Source organism: Aythya marila, assembly GCF_965140915.1.
Source record: "Aythya marila genome assembly, chromosome: 18".
Lineage (NCBI taxonomy): Eukaryota > Metazoa > Chordata > Aves > Anseriformes > Anatidae > Aythya > Aythya marila.
Window position 1 is genome coordinate 9,833,937 of NC_139059.1, and position 18,931 is coordinate 9,852,867.

Here is an 18,931-nt window from a genome sequence, read left to right on the forward strand (position 1 = left end):
GGAAGCCAAAAGATTATATTAAACTTCGTCGGTTTAATAAAATATTATGAAGTTTGGGAGTGTATTTTCCCTGGGACTTAATCTGTTTATACATCTAAAAAAGTAAATAGAATATCGCTTTCCTTGACCACACAGAAAACCCGATCTACGGGGGCTGCCGTGCCGTGTGTATTTCTTGGTGCATTGCTTCCACCTTGGGTTTCGCGTGGCGTGAGCCGGGGCCGCTCCTTGGCGGGGTCGGGGGGAGCAGGAATTCAGCAAAGCTGGTGCCAAAGCACTGTGGACATGGCAGGCTAAGGGGGAATGGCAGGGAGAGCTGCGAGGACCTGACTTCTCAAGGTGTTTGGCTGTCTCAAGGCAGTAGTAAGACACGGAGAAGCCTGAAGTGCAAGATAAAGCTGGGGAAACAATGCCAACAAGGCCGGGAGCTGAGCTGGGGAGTTCAAGCCAGGCAGAGTCCCCCCAGCTCAATCGGTTTTGCAAGCTGGACCTGACGTGAGTGGCTGATTCTGTGTTTTCCCCTCTTTTCACAAACCTCCCCACTCTTTCCAGGTTGCTGCCGCCAGCAAAAAGAGAGCACAGCCTCTCAGTACCCGTAAACTTTATTAAATGTGTGCTTTTTCATTCTTAAATTAAATTAAAATCAGTCTGTTTCATACTGAAATAGCACCAAAGGGAGAAAGATGACAGTATCACAGAGCAGAGGGGAGGGAGGAGAGAAAACCCAGAAACCATTATATATGAACAAGAATTTTTTTTAATGGTTAAGAAAGTGGGCATTTTTTTCCCCAGATCGGGAGACCGAACATTGTATCTGCTAGTGTGTGTGCGAGAGAACCGAGGAGGCTAAGAAGGATGAGCATCAAGACCATGAAGTGCAGGTTGGCATCAACAAATGTGCTGGCCATTGGGCTTTGCACCCCAGAGCCCACCCCAAATACCACTTGGAGGAGCCTCCTGTACTGATCTTCATGGCATATTGGCCTTTATATTCCTTTTAGCTGTATAAATTCTCAGGTGGCAGCTTTTTGGTGGGAGTCTATGACGTTCGCAGCATGAACACTGCTCACTGCGACGTGGCCACAGCCCGTCCTCACCCTTCCCAAAATCCCAGCACCAGGAGCCGCAGCAGAGGCTGGGATGCATCCTGCCAAACTGCACTGGCAAAGGAAAACCCAAGCTGACTGAAACATTCAGGGTGTTTTATGGCTTTCTTTGCTTTTAAAACAAATGTTCTAAAAATCCAAGTGTTACGTGGTGTATAATAAGCGTAAGCTTTATCAGTGCCTGCTGGCACGCTGGATTATTGAAACCAGAAGGACTTAAGTATACCTGATTAGCTTCTTATCATTAATGTATTGATTTTTCTGCCTTTTTTTTTTTTTTTTTTTTTTTTTTTTTTTTAAAGCACACTATAGGTCACTTTCATTTTTATTTATAGCTGCTTTTGCTTTCTCCTCCTAGTACAGATGCTCGATCCTGTGGGCCTAGGAGGGCTGCAGGTTTTGACAGTTTACTTCCAATTCTTCTTAGGTTAAAATAATCTAAACTTCATGGCTGGATTTTAAAATAAGCCTGAAGAGTTTAGAGGCTTAAATGTTATTAGAGTTCAAAGGGATTTGATTGCATGATCTCTTTTTAAAAGCCATTGTTCATACGTGGAGGGATTTTCAAAAATACTTAGGGCCCAGATCAAAAAAATCAGTTACAGCCTCTGATCCCCAAATAGTTTTACTAGGTGTGCATCGAGGGAGTCAAAGCCTCAGAAATTAATGGAAGTAAAGCATCAGAGCGTTTTTGGGAAGGTGTGCCCATGGAGTTGAGTTCAGTGTGCTGGGCAGTGTTTTAAAGGCACGTGTGATAGTTGGGCCTGTGTACACACCAAAACTGTCTGGGTTTAATGGCAGTGATTTGGTGGCAGTTGCAGAATCTCATTTGTAGGAAGGTGCTTTGCATCCCTAGAGCTAGCTCAATGTGGGAAGAACAATCTGAGGCACTATAAAGCAGCTTTATACTAGTCTAAATGTGACCATATGAGAGACAGTGGCAATATAATTATATTGATTTTTTAAAATCATACTCAAGTGATATTTATACTTGTCAAAAGCCTGTGCAGATTAGCCAACCCCACGCCTCCTTGAAACACCACAGGAGCTACCTGCTTGACTCTTGTGTTCAGCTTGGAAAGCCTCCAGCCTTGTGCCTTGGCCAAGGATGGTGGGACGGGGTGGCAAAGGCTGGGAAGGGTTGGTGGGAAGGTTTTGTGCAAAACCAGGTGGGTTTGTGTCTCAGGGACAGCACAGTGGTGTCCCAGGAGCAGAGGGATGGGAGGGAAGGGAAGGCTTCAGGCAGCCAGGAGGGGCTGTGGCTCATCACGTGCGGTGGCAGTGGGTGCCACGAGGTTGTCCTGGCCCTCAGTTGTTTTCCTAACCCATCAAGGTGGACAGCCAAGGTGGAAATGACTCTTTTGGGTTGAATGGCATTTTCTGATATATCCTCTATGTCTTAGCCCTGGTTATCCTACAGTACTCCTTGGGCTCCTTGAAATCTCTGCTGTGATTGCATTAAGATGTTGCCTGGTGTGCCAGCAGCCTGTGGGCAGGGACCCCAGGCTTCTTCCTGACCAGATTTACCAGCTGATCCCCACTTAGTCTGCTCTACCCCATCAGTGGCTTTTTAAAGTTAAACGAGGGAACATAATTGTGTTGTTACACAGCACCAAGAAATAATTGAGTGCTCCTCTAGTCCAGCAAATGCTGAAGATAAAGAGGCAGCAGATAAGGAGCCCGCGGTAATACAAGATCCTGCTTCACTAATAGATTTTTGTCTCTGAGCCATTTCTGCTGGCCAAAAAAAAGGTGATAATGATCAAAGAAAGGAATTTAAAGCTCCTGGTTATACCAAACAGAAGATTTGTTTTGCCTGACAGTTTTTAAAGCCCTGCACAGTCAGTGCTCTTCTTCCTGCTTCCCCCTCGGTTCTCCTTTAGGAAAGGACAATTAACCTTCCATCCCATCTACCTCTCCTCATTCTCCCCCGTTTCTGGATGTGATTTTTGTTCATTTTTTTCCCAAACAACCCTTTCCCCACCATTTTTCTTTTCAGACCGACCCAACCCAGCGCATTCTTCATTATGGCTTAAATATCATCCGCCAGACACGGTAAACTTGTTTCCTGCGTACGAGTGGTGGGATGGCGGGTCTCCCTTCACCTCCCAGAGAGATGGACCATCAGCATCATCTCAGTGTGGACCCTTCCCTGCCCATCACCCAGCTCCCTTCAGATGGGCCCCACTGGGAGAAGCGCTCTGTGGTCAGCCTGGTGTGAGGGGTGCACGTTCCTGGGGATGGGGAGCGTAGGTTTGGAGCCAGCTCCCGTGAATGAGGTCTTTTGACTACCTGGCACTTTGCATCGGAAAGTCAAAAGAATCATTAGTTTTATTACACTTTTGGTGACCAAATATTTTTGTCAAAACAAACCGAAGGAACATTGGTTTTGGCTCCTATACGATGAAAAATAAGTTTGGTTGATGAAAAGAGGTTGATTTAGTGGAGGAGCAACAGTCAAACAAAATTTGGATAAATGAAAAATTCTCAAAGGTTTCATACAATAAAAATATCCTAAGGTAAGGTTTTGAAAACCAAATTAAATATTACGTCGCCATTTTTTCATTGTCAAGTGTGACAAGGTCTGGTCTAAAATGGTGTTTGCAAGCCAAAACCTGGCTGATGTGCCAGGCTCTGAGCTCCCACATGCACCCCGCTCACCTCTGAGGGTGGACCTGCAGACATGGAAAAATTTTGCACCTGAATGCTTTTTGTTTTTTAACAGAGCCAGTGCAAACCCTCGGGCCCACTGAAGGAAGCAACCAAGCCTCAGGGATGTCAACAGGACCAGGTTGCAGTTCACAGCCTCCTTCTGTGGTGGGACACATCACCGCCCCTCTGGAGAAGAAAGAAACCAAGGCAGTGTCAAAAGAAAAAAAAAATAAATCAGAATGAATCATGTTTCAGCACAACTATTTTTTTTCTGTATTTTCCCCCTTTCTACTGATATGTAAAAAAAATATATATTATATTATATTTTCCTTTTCTTAAATTATTTTTTTTTCAGCCTCAGTCCCAGCCGAAGTCCTGCCCCGTCATCTGGTAGAACTTCATGTTGAAAGGCCGGTAGAAGTCCCGCAGCCTCTGCACCACCTCCTGGTCGATGTCGGGGTGGGTCCTGCCTTTCGTTTTCCCCAGGCAGTGGGGTTTGCTGCTGCCCTCCGCCTTCTTCAGGCAGGGGAAGCCCTTGGTTTTGTTGAAGTAGAAGTGTTTGTCGGTGATGATCCTCTTGAGGCCCAGAAAGTCCTGGACCCTGCCCAGCTCCCCCGCGGGGTCGCTGATCAGCCTCTCCCCGCTGACGAAGAGGATCTGCCCGATGGGGAAGTAGAGGAGCCAGTTCTCCAGGTGCTTGGCGTAGATGCCGATCTGGATGGCGCTCCACGAGGTGTCGATCAGGCCCGTAGTCCTGTTTTTGAAGGTCAGGCTCTCAAAGGTGGGGATATCGGGCTTCTTGGAGAGCGTCTGGGTGTAGTCCGAGATGGCTCTGGTCACGGGGTCCCGCACCACCACGATGAGCTTCGTGCCCTTGGACATGGAGGAGATGCGGGCCGGGGCCTCCTTGGTGACGAAGTAGCTGGGGGTCTTCTCCATGGTGATCTGCCCCTCCAGGGTCCTGGGCATGAGGTCCCTGAGAGAGAGCGACAGAGGAACACCTTAGGGCTGAACGCACCTGGGCACAGGCAGTGCTCTAGGGGGGGTTCCAGGTGCCACGGCCAGGATGTCCCCGTGCCTCACACCCCCAGCCCAGCTGGCTTCAGGCCCATAATGCTCCAACTCAGCAAAGCATCAGCACACACCAGAAATTAGACCTAATTCTGTGATTTAAGACCTCTAAGGGGCTTCTTGAGGCGGACCCCACCTGTCTTCTTGCCCTGACACTGGCAGAACAGAGCAAACCTCCACACTCCTAACATCCTACCCCTTTAAATTCCTGCCTGCCCACTTTGGGGTTTCCTGCACATTGACTTAAATTCCCCAGAATAACAGAGAATTTCTTGAGTAACAACTCTCCCTTCCTGCAGGGCATGAGGAATTTTTCAACGGAAAGGGTGTAAGACTCCATCTTTTGGTATTTTCAAGGTGGCAGCAAACTGACGTCATGTAAAAATGTGCAGTATCAGCCCCCCGACCTCAGCAATTTCCTCCTTCCACCCAAAGAAATCCTACACGGCAGGCTGAGCTGGGCAGCTCTGGGGTTGGGCTCAGGCAAGGGGCCCCATGAGAATTCAAAGCTTTTCTGAGCTGGCAATTGGGTGCGATTTGGTGAAGGACTGCAGGATCTGGGCACTGGACAACCCCTGTGTTCAACAAGGCAAGCCTGAAAGGTGTAGGAGTCACCTGAGCCATCAGCTCCTCCTGGGAGCTCCATCTCCTCTCCGTGCTGCTCCTCACCTGCTGCACGGACACACAACGGCAGATCCCTCAGACTTGCCTCACCCCGTTATCACCCCAAAATGGGAGCCAATATCTGCAAAGTGCCAGCGGGTCCTTTGGTTGCACCATCCCACCTCCCAGCACTTCTCCTGTCCGCAGCGCGTCCCCTCCCAGTGGTTCTGATGGCAGTTGTGGCCCTGTGTCCGCTGGAGCGGGTCCCTGTGTCCCCCTCACCCTGACCCCTCTCTGTGGCTGTGACGCCTGGGACCGTCTCGGGCAGCAACGTCTGGTTTGCAAACCTGTGCAATATGCCAGCAAAATTAAACCCATCTATCAAAAAAGCAACAATGCAAAGGCAGCAATTGCTAAAAGCACCAATAACAACCAAACCCCAGGCTGAGTCGTTCTGTTACAAATGAGGCAGCGAGGACCGACCCTAGAGCAATTCTTTCTGTTTGAAGCCGTGTTACAGAGAGGCTGAGTAGGGACGTGGTCCTAGAGAAGCCAAACATTTGCTGTTTGCTGCTGAGGGTTTCTGGGGGGAAACTCCGTGAATTAGGGACATTTAGGCTGGAGAAGAAACAAGCTGAGGGGTACAGGAGCTGTCTCTTCCTAAAAGACCTGAAGACACAAAGGCACTTTGGGCAATAGGGGTGTGGATGAATTCAGAACTGGCACTGGGGAGACTTTTGCTAAGGAGAGACGTAGTTCTGTGGTGGGATTTAACATCATCCAGCGTTGCACAGACTGGAGTGTAAATGGTTCAGAGACGGCTTGGTCACATTTCTGGTGGATGAAATCAGTTGGTGGCACCAAAATGTGAGAGCCCCACAGTCACTGCAGCCTTGGGGTGTCCCCAGCCCTGGTCACACTCAGCGGGGCAGAGATGGCAGAAGGACCTCTGCAAATTACTGACTTTTTTTAATACCCAACATTGTTGGCCACTTTGGCAAAGGTGCTGGGCTGGCTGGCTGTGGTCAGGCCAGGTGAGGCAATCTGTGGGCTTCTGGGCCCAACAAGCACCTGCACCAGCCCCTGGCTTGCAGCAAGGGACAGTGTGCGTCCCCAGGGCCCTGGGCTCAGGGGGTGCAGCAGGGGCTCAGCGGGGCAAGCACAGGGGAAAGGAAACCAGGGGACTGTAGTGACCTGAGGCAAAAGGGAAAGCATCCGGATTTTGAGCTACATTTTAGTGGGAATGAAGTTGATGAGAAGATTGTGTCTCTCCCTCCATTCCAGCTGTATCTGCTGTACCATGAGGAGCTACTAAAACTGGAAGGGACGTCCACAGGGAGGGATCCCCGGGGTTCCCGGTGCCCAGCTCCATCCCCAGCCTCTTGCATGCACTGTGCCGTGGAGCAAGGAGCCCTAGCAGCGGGAAGGCACCCGAGCTCTGTGTGTGTTGGTAAGCGTTGAAATCTCCGCTGCACCTCCCCAAGGAGCAGGTTAACCCCTTCTGTGGGGAGGCCACAGCACAAAGGCTTCCTTCAGTGCAGGAACGAGCCCACACCTCCGCTGCCAGGTCGGCGGGCAGGGACACGCCAGGAGCCACCGGGAATGTGCTGCCACAGCGTTTGGGAGATTAATTAATTACAAAGGGCATCTTTCATGGACGTAAACAGTTGCCTGGAGGCCTCCCTGGACTAATGGCATCTGGGTTTTATTGCAAAAGAGCCACTTGAAAAGACAAGAACCACAAAAATGTTTTTGGCAAGAACAGCCACCAGTGGGCCCTGCCAGAATAAATGGATTCTGTTATTTTAATTTTAGTAGAGCTCGGGGCTTTATTTAATTACTTAATAGGAGAGGAAGACTCTCCTCAAAGGGAGTATTTGGGATTTGCGTGCGTATTCACGGTTGGCCCTTTGCTGGGCCGTGCCGTGCCCCCAGCAGCACTGCCCGAGGTGGCCGTGGCCGTGTCCCACCAAAACAGGAGGCAGAGCTGGGACTGCAGCCCCTTCCCCACCCCAAAGGTCTCCATCGGACAGAGATGTCCTTTCGCTTTGGGGATTTGGGATTTTTCCCTTGCAACTGCTGTAGCGCCTGGCTTGAGGGGGAAAAGCACAGGCATGGTGTTGGTGATGCTGCACAGGGCTGAGCACCAGTGGTTACTGGTCCCAGCACCGGGTTTCCTGCTGGTGCAGCCCCTGTGCAAGGCCTTCACATTGACACCTTCATGCTGGGGTCACATCAGGACATCCCAGTAACTGGCCCCCAGCCCTCAGGCACTCCTGGTGTGGGAACTGGCCTTTGATGTCATGTTTATTATGGTTTATATATCTTTATTGACTGTGTAATGGTCCAAAATCTTGGCTTCATACATATCCCAGGGGTGTTTCCAAGCGGGGTGTTGGCTTGACCCCAGACACAGAGATCAGAGTCCGCGGAGCCAGCACCTGATCTTGAGCCCCTACAGGAGCCTGGTTCTGGGGAATAAAGCACCGCTTCATGTCACGAAACCACAGTACTGCACTGGGCTCCATCCTTACACAACTGAGTTCCCCGACAGCTCCCCAAACCGTGAAACCTCCGGTGAGTGCAGCCCAGGCTCTGCACTGCACAGCCTGCAGCTTGCAGCAGGTGGTGAGACACGGTGGATGCACGGGCATCGCTCACCCCCTGTACCCGAGATGCCCTCCCCAGGGCAGGAGCACCTGGCTCCAGCCTCCAGGTGCATTTTCCACCTTGCGCTGGCCTAAGCTGCTGCTCCAGTCAGTGGGTGCAGGCAAAGGAACTGGGGAGGGGGAAGAGAAGCCCCCCAGCAGCTTTTAGGGCACCCGAGGAGCCCTGGGAGGTTTCTGTGCGCACTCCTGATACATGGCCAGCCCAAACCCATGCCGTGCACTGCTGAACCCTGCTTGGAGAGAGAAGGGGCAGAACGAGCACCCCGACCCCACTGTATTGTGCCACAGCCCTGGTCCCCTCCCCAGCCCATTGTAACACTGCCCTGCTTGGCACCATGTCCAGCTTCAAGCCTCCGCAGGCTGGGTGTGCTCCTGGTTCAACGGCCATGGTTTGGGTGGGTTTTGGAGTGCCCCAAAAGCCAAGGATCTGAAAAACAAAGCACCCAAAAAGCCAAGCAGAGCCCAAGCTGGGCACTGCTATTTGTCAGTCCCTGCTGGAGATCTCTGCCACAAGTGTGCTGCCAGCTCTACGCCAAGTCTTAAGAAGCTGGCAAGGATGCTGTGCAGAACAGATCAGAGAGGGAAAATCACCCTGAGCAGCTAATTTCACCTCTCACCTCTACACAGAAATGCTGACACAATTCCTGACGCCAGGATGGGGCCAGACGCGGCAGGGACGTGGATGTGAGGCTGTAGCACAGCCGGCAGCCCAGGGGGAAGCACAGAGACTGCTCTGGCCCAAAGCCATCGGACGAGGAGGGTGGGGAAACTGAGGCATGGTGAGCATCACGCCCCAGAGTGGTGCACACTCCTCTCTGTGCTACTACAGCCACCAGCCTTTTGTTTCCTCTTCCTTCCCATCCCATTCCCCTTCCTCTTCCAAAGCACGTTAAGCATTTCTGCAGCAGAAATTTCTAAAAAAATAACCCCAACCCTGCGATCGCACGCAATTGTCTTTCCCCACCCTCAGGCCCATGCTCCCAGGGGTGCCATTGCAGCCCCTACAGGAGATTGAAAAGAAAGATGCTCTGGCAGGAGTGACAACGTAACAGTAGTGTGCATGTATAAATAATTGAAAACGCAGGGCCTAAAGCGAGCAGGCTTCCTGGCCTTCCTGTTCGGTCTGACAGCTCCAGCAAGGCTCTGACACGGCTTTGTTGGGCAGCGAGGGCACAGCTGAGTTATGGGGGCCTCCTCCTTGGCCTTCCTTTAGAAGTCAGGGGAAGTCCATATGTGGAAAGACCTACTCCAGGAATCTGGTAGTGCAAAAAAGGTGCCCAGAAAAAAACTGTGGGAGTGAGGAAGCTGAAAAGAGTTTGGTAAATAATCAGAGGCATCCCTAAGGAAAGCTGAAAGGAGTTTGATAAATAATCAGAGGCATCCCTAAGGAGCAAGGGAAGCCAGGCGCTGCTCTGTAGGACAAAACCCCAGCCCCAGCTGCAAGCAGTGTCAAACGGGGACCTCCCAGGGCACAGATTTATTCTCCCCGATATTCCGGAGGGGATATCAATGCATAACGCCAGTGTCTGGTTGTGCTGACCCATACTTAGATGAAAGGGCCCCAAGGTTCCCACTTCCTCTGCACTTCTACGTCCCCAGAACCAGACCTGGGGGGCGGGTGCGGCACGGGCACCTTCCCCATGCCCTGTCCATGGCAGGGGGCAGCAGGACCAGCAGGCGGGGTGCACGGCATGTGGCTTTGCTCAGCCTCCTGCCCGGCTGAGATGCTCCCTCAGTGGCTCAGACCGCGCGGTGCTTGCTGTCGGCAGCAGTGGCAGCTCCCGAGCTCGTCCGTTCGGCAGTGCCGGCGTTTGTTTGAGCAAGCCTCGGTATTTCTGTATCTCGTTACATCTGCAGCCGGCAGCATCTGCTTCCACGCTGCATCTGTCAGGTGGCATCTGATCTGCACCGCTGCCCTCCCCTCCTCTCCCTTATCATGGATGAGGAACCCAAAATCCCTCTGGGCTGTGGGAGAGGGACAGGCATGGCATCCCCAAGGGGTGGCTGAATTTAGCTAAGTCCAGCACTGCTCTCACATCTCCAGAAGCCGCTCCAAGGTGCTGGAGCAGAACCGCTGCCACTGGGGTAGCTCCTGGACACTGCGGGCACCGCCTTGGCCAAGTCCTTCTCATGCTGCTCCTTTGCCTTTTCTCATTAATGCCTGGAGGACCAAATACTTAACAACTGTCCCGATTTTGCAAACAGAGACTAGCTGTGGCTGCAAGGTATTTTCATCAGTTTGCCCGTCACAGAATCACAGCTCCTGCCACAGGAAGCTGCAGCAAAACACAAGTTTAGGGGAACGAGGCCAGCCTGATACAGCGTGCAGCCAGCACCCTAACGTGGAGCCTGCGGGGACGTGGGGAGCCCCGGGGGTCTGTCCCACACCCTACTGGGCTGCTTCAGTGCCTGGATAGGGAAAGCACCACTTGGTAGCTGGAGGTGTCCAGGGAGGCTCTGAGCCACAAGTGCTGTCCATAGCGAGGAGCAGCACTGCTGCCTGTGCCCGAAGCACTGCACCAGGGGCTTGGCTTTATTGGTAAAGAAAAAAATATATTAAATAACTTATATATACAAAATACATTATATGTATACATTAATTTAACTTATAATAATTTTAATATATGTTAATCTATTTTATACAAAGCAGTTTCCTCGGTTTGCACCCCTGCTGCATGCCGAGCACCGCCGGCAGCTCTGCAGGCCTGCCACCACTTCAGCATTTAAGAAAATCTCTCCAGAAAGCATCTCGCTGCCCCCAAAGCAGGGAGCTGGGCACTCAGCTGTCACTGCAGCCTCCATGGGTGACAGCCCAGCACCGAGCTGAGTGCCAGGAAAAGCCTGCTTCCCTTCAGGGGAGCTGAGAAACCCATCAGAGGCGCAGCGCAGAGCGAGCAGCTCGTTTGCAAGGGCCCACGGGTGATAACACTGCGGGTGCACGCTCTCTGTCCTGATCTCAGGACTGTGAACTTGCTCAGGAAGAGCAGGAGCAGGAGTGATACCTGGCCAAGGGTTGTGGTGGGCTCGGGACGTGGGGTCACTGTGCCCAGCTGCAGGCACACGTTGATGGGGAGCACAGGGGCTGCGGAGGGGCAGGGAGCAGCTGCACGCAGCGGGGTCTGTGCTCGGCAGCACGGTGTCCCCCCATGCTGTCACTGCTCCCTGGGGCACGCGCTGATCCTAATTACAGCACACAAGCCCTCTGCCTAATTGCGCTGATTAATTAGTGATGGCCAGAACCCCTGCTCAAGTGGTGTCGAGGGGCGATGCCAGCATCCTGGTGCCCAGCACCTGTCTGGGAGAAGGACCCATGCCGAGGGGCTCCTGAGACGTGGCCGTGCTGGGACACATCTGGGACACACCTGGGCACCTCCCACAGCCCAGTGGTGCTAAAGTGCCACTGGCAGGCAGGAATACCCTGGTGCCAGCAGCTCCATGAGCGAGCCCCCCAGCCCTTGGCCACAGCCCCCCACCCCACGTCGCCAGTTTCTATGGGGATGGGGGCACCAGCAGGCACCAGCTGAGGCAGCCTCCTACTGTTGGCTTTGCCACCTCCTGCTTTGGCCACCCTGCAGCAGAGCAGACCAACAGTGGCCTCCCCATGGTGGCCTCCCCACGGCCTCCCCCTGAGCTCCTTGCCCCTGCTCAGCACCTCCAGGCACTGCCTGCAGGCAGCGGGCGGGTTTGGGACACCCTGTGCTGGGGAGCCCAGACCCTGCCCGACCTCACCGTGTCTGCACCCAGTGCCCAGCACCTCCAGTGGTGACCAAATACACTTCTCCACCTTTCCACAGCCTCTCCAGCCCCACATTCCTGACATGAGCTTAACAGCAGCAGCAGCCAGGGCACAGAGCTGCAGGCATGAGCTGCTCACCAGCCCTGCACAGCACCAGCATTCCTGCAGAGGAGCAGGGCAGGGACCCCCACAATGTCCTAATGCTTCCAGCAGAGCTCCCAAATGAGATGTGGTTCCTCACTTCCCAGCTGGATTCACTTGGCTAAATCCAGGCTTGTGGCAGCTGGTTCTGGTGGCTTTTTGGTGCTGGTGTTACTCTAAATGTGGTGCCTTGATGAAGGCTGACACGGGTTCTGCTCTCTGCTTCTGTGATTGTGCAACCTGCTGATTGCCCCAGATGACACCAACCGAGGAATTTTCCCACTGAGACAATAGGAATGGAGGCAGTGCATGGCTGACAGCGAATCCCATGAACCCAGCCCTCACCTAAAGCAAGAGGCATGCTGCAAGGTGCGTGCCTCTTGTGCCATGGGAAGGGAGCTCCACGCCTCCTCCCACCACACCTCACAATGCAGAAGGGTCACAGCCTTTGTAGGGACCCACATGGACGTCATCCTGCACCTCACCCTCCAGTCTGATGGTAAAATGCTCTGTTTGGGGACCTGCCTTGCCATTCTGAATGCAGGCTGCTTTTTTTGTTCATAGCCAAGCTGTGTCTATAGGAGCCTCGTGTGTAAACAGAGCAGGAGATAGCACGTGCTCTGAAAAGCTTACTGAGTCAAAATACAGCGGGATGAGGAAAAAAAGAAAGAAAAAAAAAGGCCTAAGTGACCGAGTAGCAAAGCCGAGACTGGTACAACAAAACCTCATGGCTGCTCTTCTTCCCTAAGAGCACCCCTGAAGTGCTGCACACCGGGTCCTCCCAGGCATCCTGCACATCATGCAAAGCCCCCCAGCATCTCCCCAGGGGGACCAGAGCAGCACCTTCCACCATCACTGCTGGTGAGCCCCCCTGGAGGGCTCAGCTTGGCCCCTGCAGCCCAAAGCAATAAGCAGCTCCCGTACGGATTGCCAGCACCATACGCCTCAAGTGCATCACCTAAAGGGGAAGGTTAAGGAACTGTTTATTGTTGGGAATGTCTCCCTCTCTAGGTCTCATTTTTTGATAAATTAGCTTCAGCTTCATTACCCCATGATATATTTCCCTTGACATTTAATTATACTTACCCCAAACACATTAAGCCAATCAGTCTGAACAGCTTCTTATTAATATGCAAATTTTGCCTTCGAAAACCTGGGAATCTGAAAAATCTCTTTAGGCTTCAATTAGGGCTGATCGGGAAGTTGGGCACCCCAAGAAATGCCCTCCTGCTCTGAGGACAGAGGGGAGCGGCGTGGCTGGGGGGGGGGGCATACCCACCAACACAGCGCAGACAGATTTGGGGCTGGGAGAAGGGGATGCAGCTGTTTATGGCACCTTGGCAGGCCTGCCCTCATGGACAAGGAGGTCGGATCCTACAAACCACGGCAGTGTTGGTGGCCCATCCCCACCTCAGCCCCAGCTGCCCCCAGCCCCGGGGACACGACGATGCTGTGCTGGGCACCACTGAGCCCCCGGCTGTGGGCAGCCTCACCTGCACACCACAGAGGATGCAGCAAAATCTCAGCCCTGGTTTAGCAAAACAAACAGGAACCCAGCTCCCTGTAGTGATGTTTGAGCGGGATGTGATTTGCATTGGGCAAATAAACGGAACCACGCAATTAGCCATCTGCCCTGGAAGAGATTTGGGTTTTGCTTTCAAGCATCACTTTCAGCCTCTCTGTTCTCATATCCCTGTGAACACCACGGGATTTTCTACTCAGAAACCAACGGGGAATAAATTCATTGAGTCCTTCCTGTAAGTAACTGGAGGGAGACACGGGCACGGGCTCTACAACTGTGGTAGCTGCTGGCCTCCTGGATGGATTTCCCAGGAATTGCACCCATAGGAAAGTGCTGCCCAAAACCGCTTCCAGTGGTTTTCAGTTCACCCCAAAAACCTTTATTTGGTCAAGCTGTAAGATTTCCTCAGAGCTGCTGATGACCCCAGCATCTTTTCAGGAAGAAGCTACCAGTTACATTGTATTTCAGAAAAGCTGGTAGTTTTTAAAAAGAACATTTCCCTATAATTCCTTTTATTCACTATGGTTAGACACTAAAACTGGAACTACGCTGCAATCAGCAAACTACATAAATAGTCCAATTTTGTAAAACAGCTCTCACGAGCAATAAAGAAACCCAATTTGCTATTCGCTATCATAAAAATATCTCTTTCAGTATGTAAATCAAAACAAAGTGAGCAGATAACAAAAAAAATAAACTCGACCCCACTGCTCTCTGCCCGAGAGCACAGGCAGCTGGCCCTGGGGAAGGGCTCGCCTGCCCTGTATAAATACATGCAAGAGCAAATCTGCTAAAAATCGCAGCCTCCACTTTGTTTTCTGAAGGTCCCAGTTTATCCTTCGGCAGAAGAGGGAGGGCTGGGGAGAGGTCGGCAAGAAACACAATCCTTTCCTGTATAAACAGTATCGCTCGGGCTGATTTTAAGTGCATCGTATGGCATATATTTCATGTGTATATACAGAGGGAGAGAAGGAGAGATTTTTCAAGCCGGCTAGAGACGTAAAGCGATCTTATATCATCTAAAACCAACACCTCGCTTGGACTTCTGGCAGTTTCCCTTGCAGTCGTCCCTGCCACCGCCGCCCCTTCCCCCCGGCCGCCAGCGCACGCTGCAGCCTCCCCCATTATTTTTCACAAAGGCTTATAAATCACTGTGGAAACTCTTATTATCTTATTTTCCCTCTGCTTCCCTCTTGTCTGTTTTGAGAAAAATTAATGCATTTGTCTCCAGAAAAATGTGCAGTCTCTATAATTCAGTTTTAAAACAAGCACAACTAGCAAATGGATAGACCTCAGTTAGGAGACTCATTTTTCATGTGAGTAATTGAACCCTTCCCTTCGATTTTTCCTTTGGGTGTTAAAGACAACTGATGCCTTCCTGGAATTTGCTGAGGTCTAAAAAAGATGGAAAGACAGACAGGCAGACAGAAAGGAAAAGCAGAGGGGAGAGAGAGAGAAAAAGAAATAAGGGAAAAGAAAGAAGAAAAGGAAGAAGATGAGGAAAAAGGAAAAATAAGGAAGGAAGAAGGGAACAAGAAAGAAGAAGGCAAACAAGAGAACAGGAGAAAAGAAGGAAAGAAAGAAGGAAAGGAAAAAAGGGGGAAGTTGAAACACATCTCAAAGCAGTGGTGGCCTCTGCAGAGAGAACTTTGGGGATCTCAAACACCTCAAATGCAGGGCACCCCTGCTGCTGACGGCACAGCCACCTGTGCTGCCGCCCCAAGCCCAAAGCATATTTCTCCAAACCACCAAAATCACAGCCAGCTTTGCCATAATCCATATCCATCCTCTGTGCTGCGGGACGCCTGTGCAGAGCAAGACAGCCCCACAAAGCAGCAGGTAGGATGGCAGCTCCCAAACCATGCCATTCACTGCCCCACACCGTGTCCCAGTCCCCGAGCAGCCCCGAGGCTGGCACTGAGGAAGTCGGGGATAATTCCAGCAAAGCCACAATCAAGCGAGCACTCAGGCCAGCAAAGTCTATTGTTCCTTTGTCTTTCGCTGCATTATCTCTGTCCCCTGGGAGCTACATTATTGCCTGCAATATATAATGTGATTTGCTTGTTTTCCATGTCTGCCTCATTTTTCTTCGACACAAACACACTTCAGACATGCACGCTCACAGCAGCGCACGCATTCTTCATGGGAACGAAATGGCCCAGAAAACGTTGCCGTGCGTTACAGATAGCGTTTGAAAATAAGCCTGCAGGGTCGGTGCAGTGAGGCTGGTGGGATCGGGTGCTGTGGGTCTGCAGAGCATCCCTGGGAATCTCTTGGGTAGGAGAGGAGCTGGGTCAAGGAACTGGTTTCAGGACTGTGGGTGCGTTTGGGAAGCTGCAGGCAATGTGAAGGAGGATGGAATGATGTCTGCAAATTGGAGGGATGTGGAAAATCACTGAATAGGAGTGATTTGGGGAAAAAAAAAAAAAAAAAAAAAGAGGTGTTCTCCATCCTCCTTCCCTTTGGAGGGGGAGTCCCTTCATGTTTCAGAGACCAAAATCAGCACCCAGTGAGTGCCCGAACTGAAGCAGCTGCACTAGAGCGGCCAAAGCCTGAGATTCGTTGGTAATACCTGAAATGGGAAGAGAATGGGGGCTGAGGGCCCTGCGGGCTCTCACAGCAGGGACAAGGCTGTCCTCCGTGCTGCAGTGAATCCGCAGGGCACAGCACCAAGGTGCTGGGCTGTTCAGCTCCCAATGGCAGCAGTGTAATGGGGGATAAGGTGCGCTCTCATGGAGGTAAAAGCATCCCCCAAGATGCTGTGGTGGAGTCCTAAGGCACTTGGTAGCGATGATTTGGTTTTGGACCGTACTGTGATGTTCTCATTACTGCTGGAGACACTGCAGGTATATTTGTGCGTGAGCTTTATGAGAGAGCCAGACACCCGGAAGGACCCCTGCTTTTGAGAACAGAGGTTGTTTCTTAAATTATGCTGAGAAGTGACTTCTTTATATATCACCACACATTTCCCCCTGCTGCAAGGCCAAAAAATCCTTTATCTGTATTATAAAATAGAGAGACTGACCTCAGGCTATGATCTAAAATATATGGAGTCACACAAGTTTACCCTTGCAGTCATTCTTCATCCTTCCCGTGCCAATTCTTTGTCCTTTTGCTAAATGAAACTTTAATGGCTAGGAAAGGGCTGCCTACTTTCATTCCTGGAGCAAAGCAGTCAAGTGCAAAGAGGGCAAAAGTCTCCAGAAAATAGAAAGCTTAAAAAGATTCCTCGTAGCCTGATTTGCAAGTTCTGGGCAAGGCAGGGGCCAGTGCTGGAGAAACCGTGCAGAGCAATCTAACCCGGGCCTCCTCCAGCCCCACAGTCTATTAAGGGATTTTAGCCACAGCTCAAAAGGTCGTGCATTAAGAGCTCTTTTCTATGCTCAGCTATTCCACCTCCTCCCAGGGAATGCATCACTGTCTCACCCGGTATCAAATAAAGCCATCTGACTTATTTCAGGAATGTTCAGCTGATTGCAGATCTACATTTCATGAGCGCATCATGCAGCAAGTGGGGGAAGAGGCAGAGCTGGAGCCCACCTGAGGTGGGTCCGGGTGTTCGCCCCAGGCTCCCTCCACATCCCCCACAGGGGCAGAGAAGGGATGCAGAGGGTATCACTTGGGCATCAGTGTGACACTGAGGTTTCTGAGAGGCAATCGAGGTCATTAATGTAAAACAAATAATAGTAATAATCATAATAGTAATAATAATAATAGTAATAGTAATAATAATAATAATAGTAATAATAATAGTAATAATAATAGTAATAATAATAATGGGGATTGACAGAATATGAATGGATGAAAATAAAACCAATTAGTGACCTGTGTTTTATGAGCCAGCTTGACTCATTTGGATCCAGGCCATTAAAGTCTCTTCTTCCCCTCTTGGCACCGAACTGAACGGGGCTGGAGGTTTCAGGTCAGCTCCCTCAGCACCCGCAGCCCTCGTCCCACAGGAACACTCAGAGGCTGCTCAGCAGGAGCCACCTCCTTCCCAGCACAGCCCTTCGTCTGCTCTGCAGCCACTTCAGAAAGCCCAGCCAGGACCCCTGGAGATGAAGATTTTGAAGCGTGATCAAAGAGATGCAAGGAGATAGCAAGGAGGATTAATGCTCTTCACAAAAGCTTCTTAGTTATCCCACTGGGTCTTTTTTCAAAGGGGGCTAGGGGAGTTAGGCACTTAAATCTCACTCGGATCCTTTATTTAGTCTGCAAATCCTGTGCTGGAGCAGTGCAGGAGTGCGACCCCTGAAGCACTGCTTCCCAGGCATGTCTGCCCAAGTGAAAAGCTGAATTGATTCCGGCTGGCTTGGTGGCCTCCTGCAGCTGCTCCTCCTAAGTAGCAGGGAGAACGAGCTTTCTGGTGGACACAGCTGAGGGTCCAATGTATTTAAAGAAATAAATATGGGCCCAACGACACGCTGAACCCACATGGGCTGTGTTCGAGTGCTCCAGCTCTGATTCACTGTGGTTAATGCTGGATGCAGAGCTCAGGGTCACAACCTGTGGCAGAGCCACCTCCAGCTGGGCAAGTGATGGCAGAGTCAGACCCATGGAAACATGGAATCACTTAGGTGGGAAAAGACCTCTAGGTTCATCAAGTCCAACCTCTAACTGAGCACTGCCAAGCCTACCACTGACACATGTCCCTAAGCACTGCTTCTACACGCCTTTTGAGCACCTCCAGGGATGCTATTCCTCTCTGCTGGGTCTCTCCACTCTCTCCAAGGAAGCTGCAGGAACTGCTCATTTCATGGGTTTGGTTATGTTTCACTTCTAATGTCTCCCTGTACGTTTTTTCTCCATCACTAGCCTTTTACAGTAAAAAAATGTAGAAAGAAGACCTGAGAGTTTTGTTCCCCAGATGGTTCGTGGTGCCTTCAGGTGGTTCGTGGTGCCTTGCTCATTGCAGAACCACTGCTCAGGCTGTCCTGGAGGGTTGCAGCAGGAAAGTAGCCCAGAAAGCAGGCACAAACAACAAACAAAGAACTGTTCTCATGCAAATGTCCCTCGGGACAGTAACAGCACCGATAAAAAGAAAAGGGCAGATGAGAACTGCACACCACAGTCTGGTCACAGGGGATGTTTCCGAACCTTCCCACCGTGTCCCCTGGCTTTCATTTCACATCCACATCTCCGCGACGTGGACATGGAGCCCAATGCGAGCGGGGCCGGTATTGTCGGGAGGCAGGGCGCACATGTGATGTGCTATTGTCCCTAATTTGATTAATGAAGCGATCACGCTAACGGGGCACTCCACACACCCCCCGCACCTTGTTACGAACCCACGCCAGGAAATTCCCATCAGAGCATTAATTCCCCAGTACTTGCCTTTCCCAACCTTGTCAGGTAATTGTTTATGAAAAGATGAATGTATACAATAATACCGGGTGAAGGGAGCTGATGTATGTGGTGTTAATGAATGAAA

General features: G+C 51.3%; 1 protein-coding gene across 1 annotated transcript in view; it reads right to left on the bottom strand.

Moving 5' to 3' along the window:
* Positions 1-1,430: 1,430 nt before the first annotated feature.
* Positions 1,431-18,931, bottom strand: part of LOC309885351 (heparan sulfate glucosamine 3-O-sulfotransferase 3A1-like) — a 29,258-nt gene continuing 11,757 nt past the window's right edge. The window contains exon 2 of the mRNA XM_082775202.1: positions 1,431-4,734. Coding sequence (XP_082631328.1) covers positions 4,116-4,734 — 619 coding nt within the window. The 3' untranslated portion in view covers positions 1,431-4,115. The remainder of the gene's footprint in view (positions 4,735-18,931) is intronic.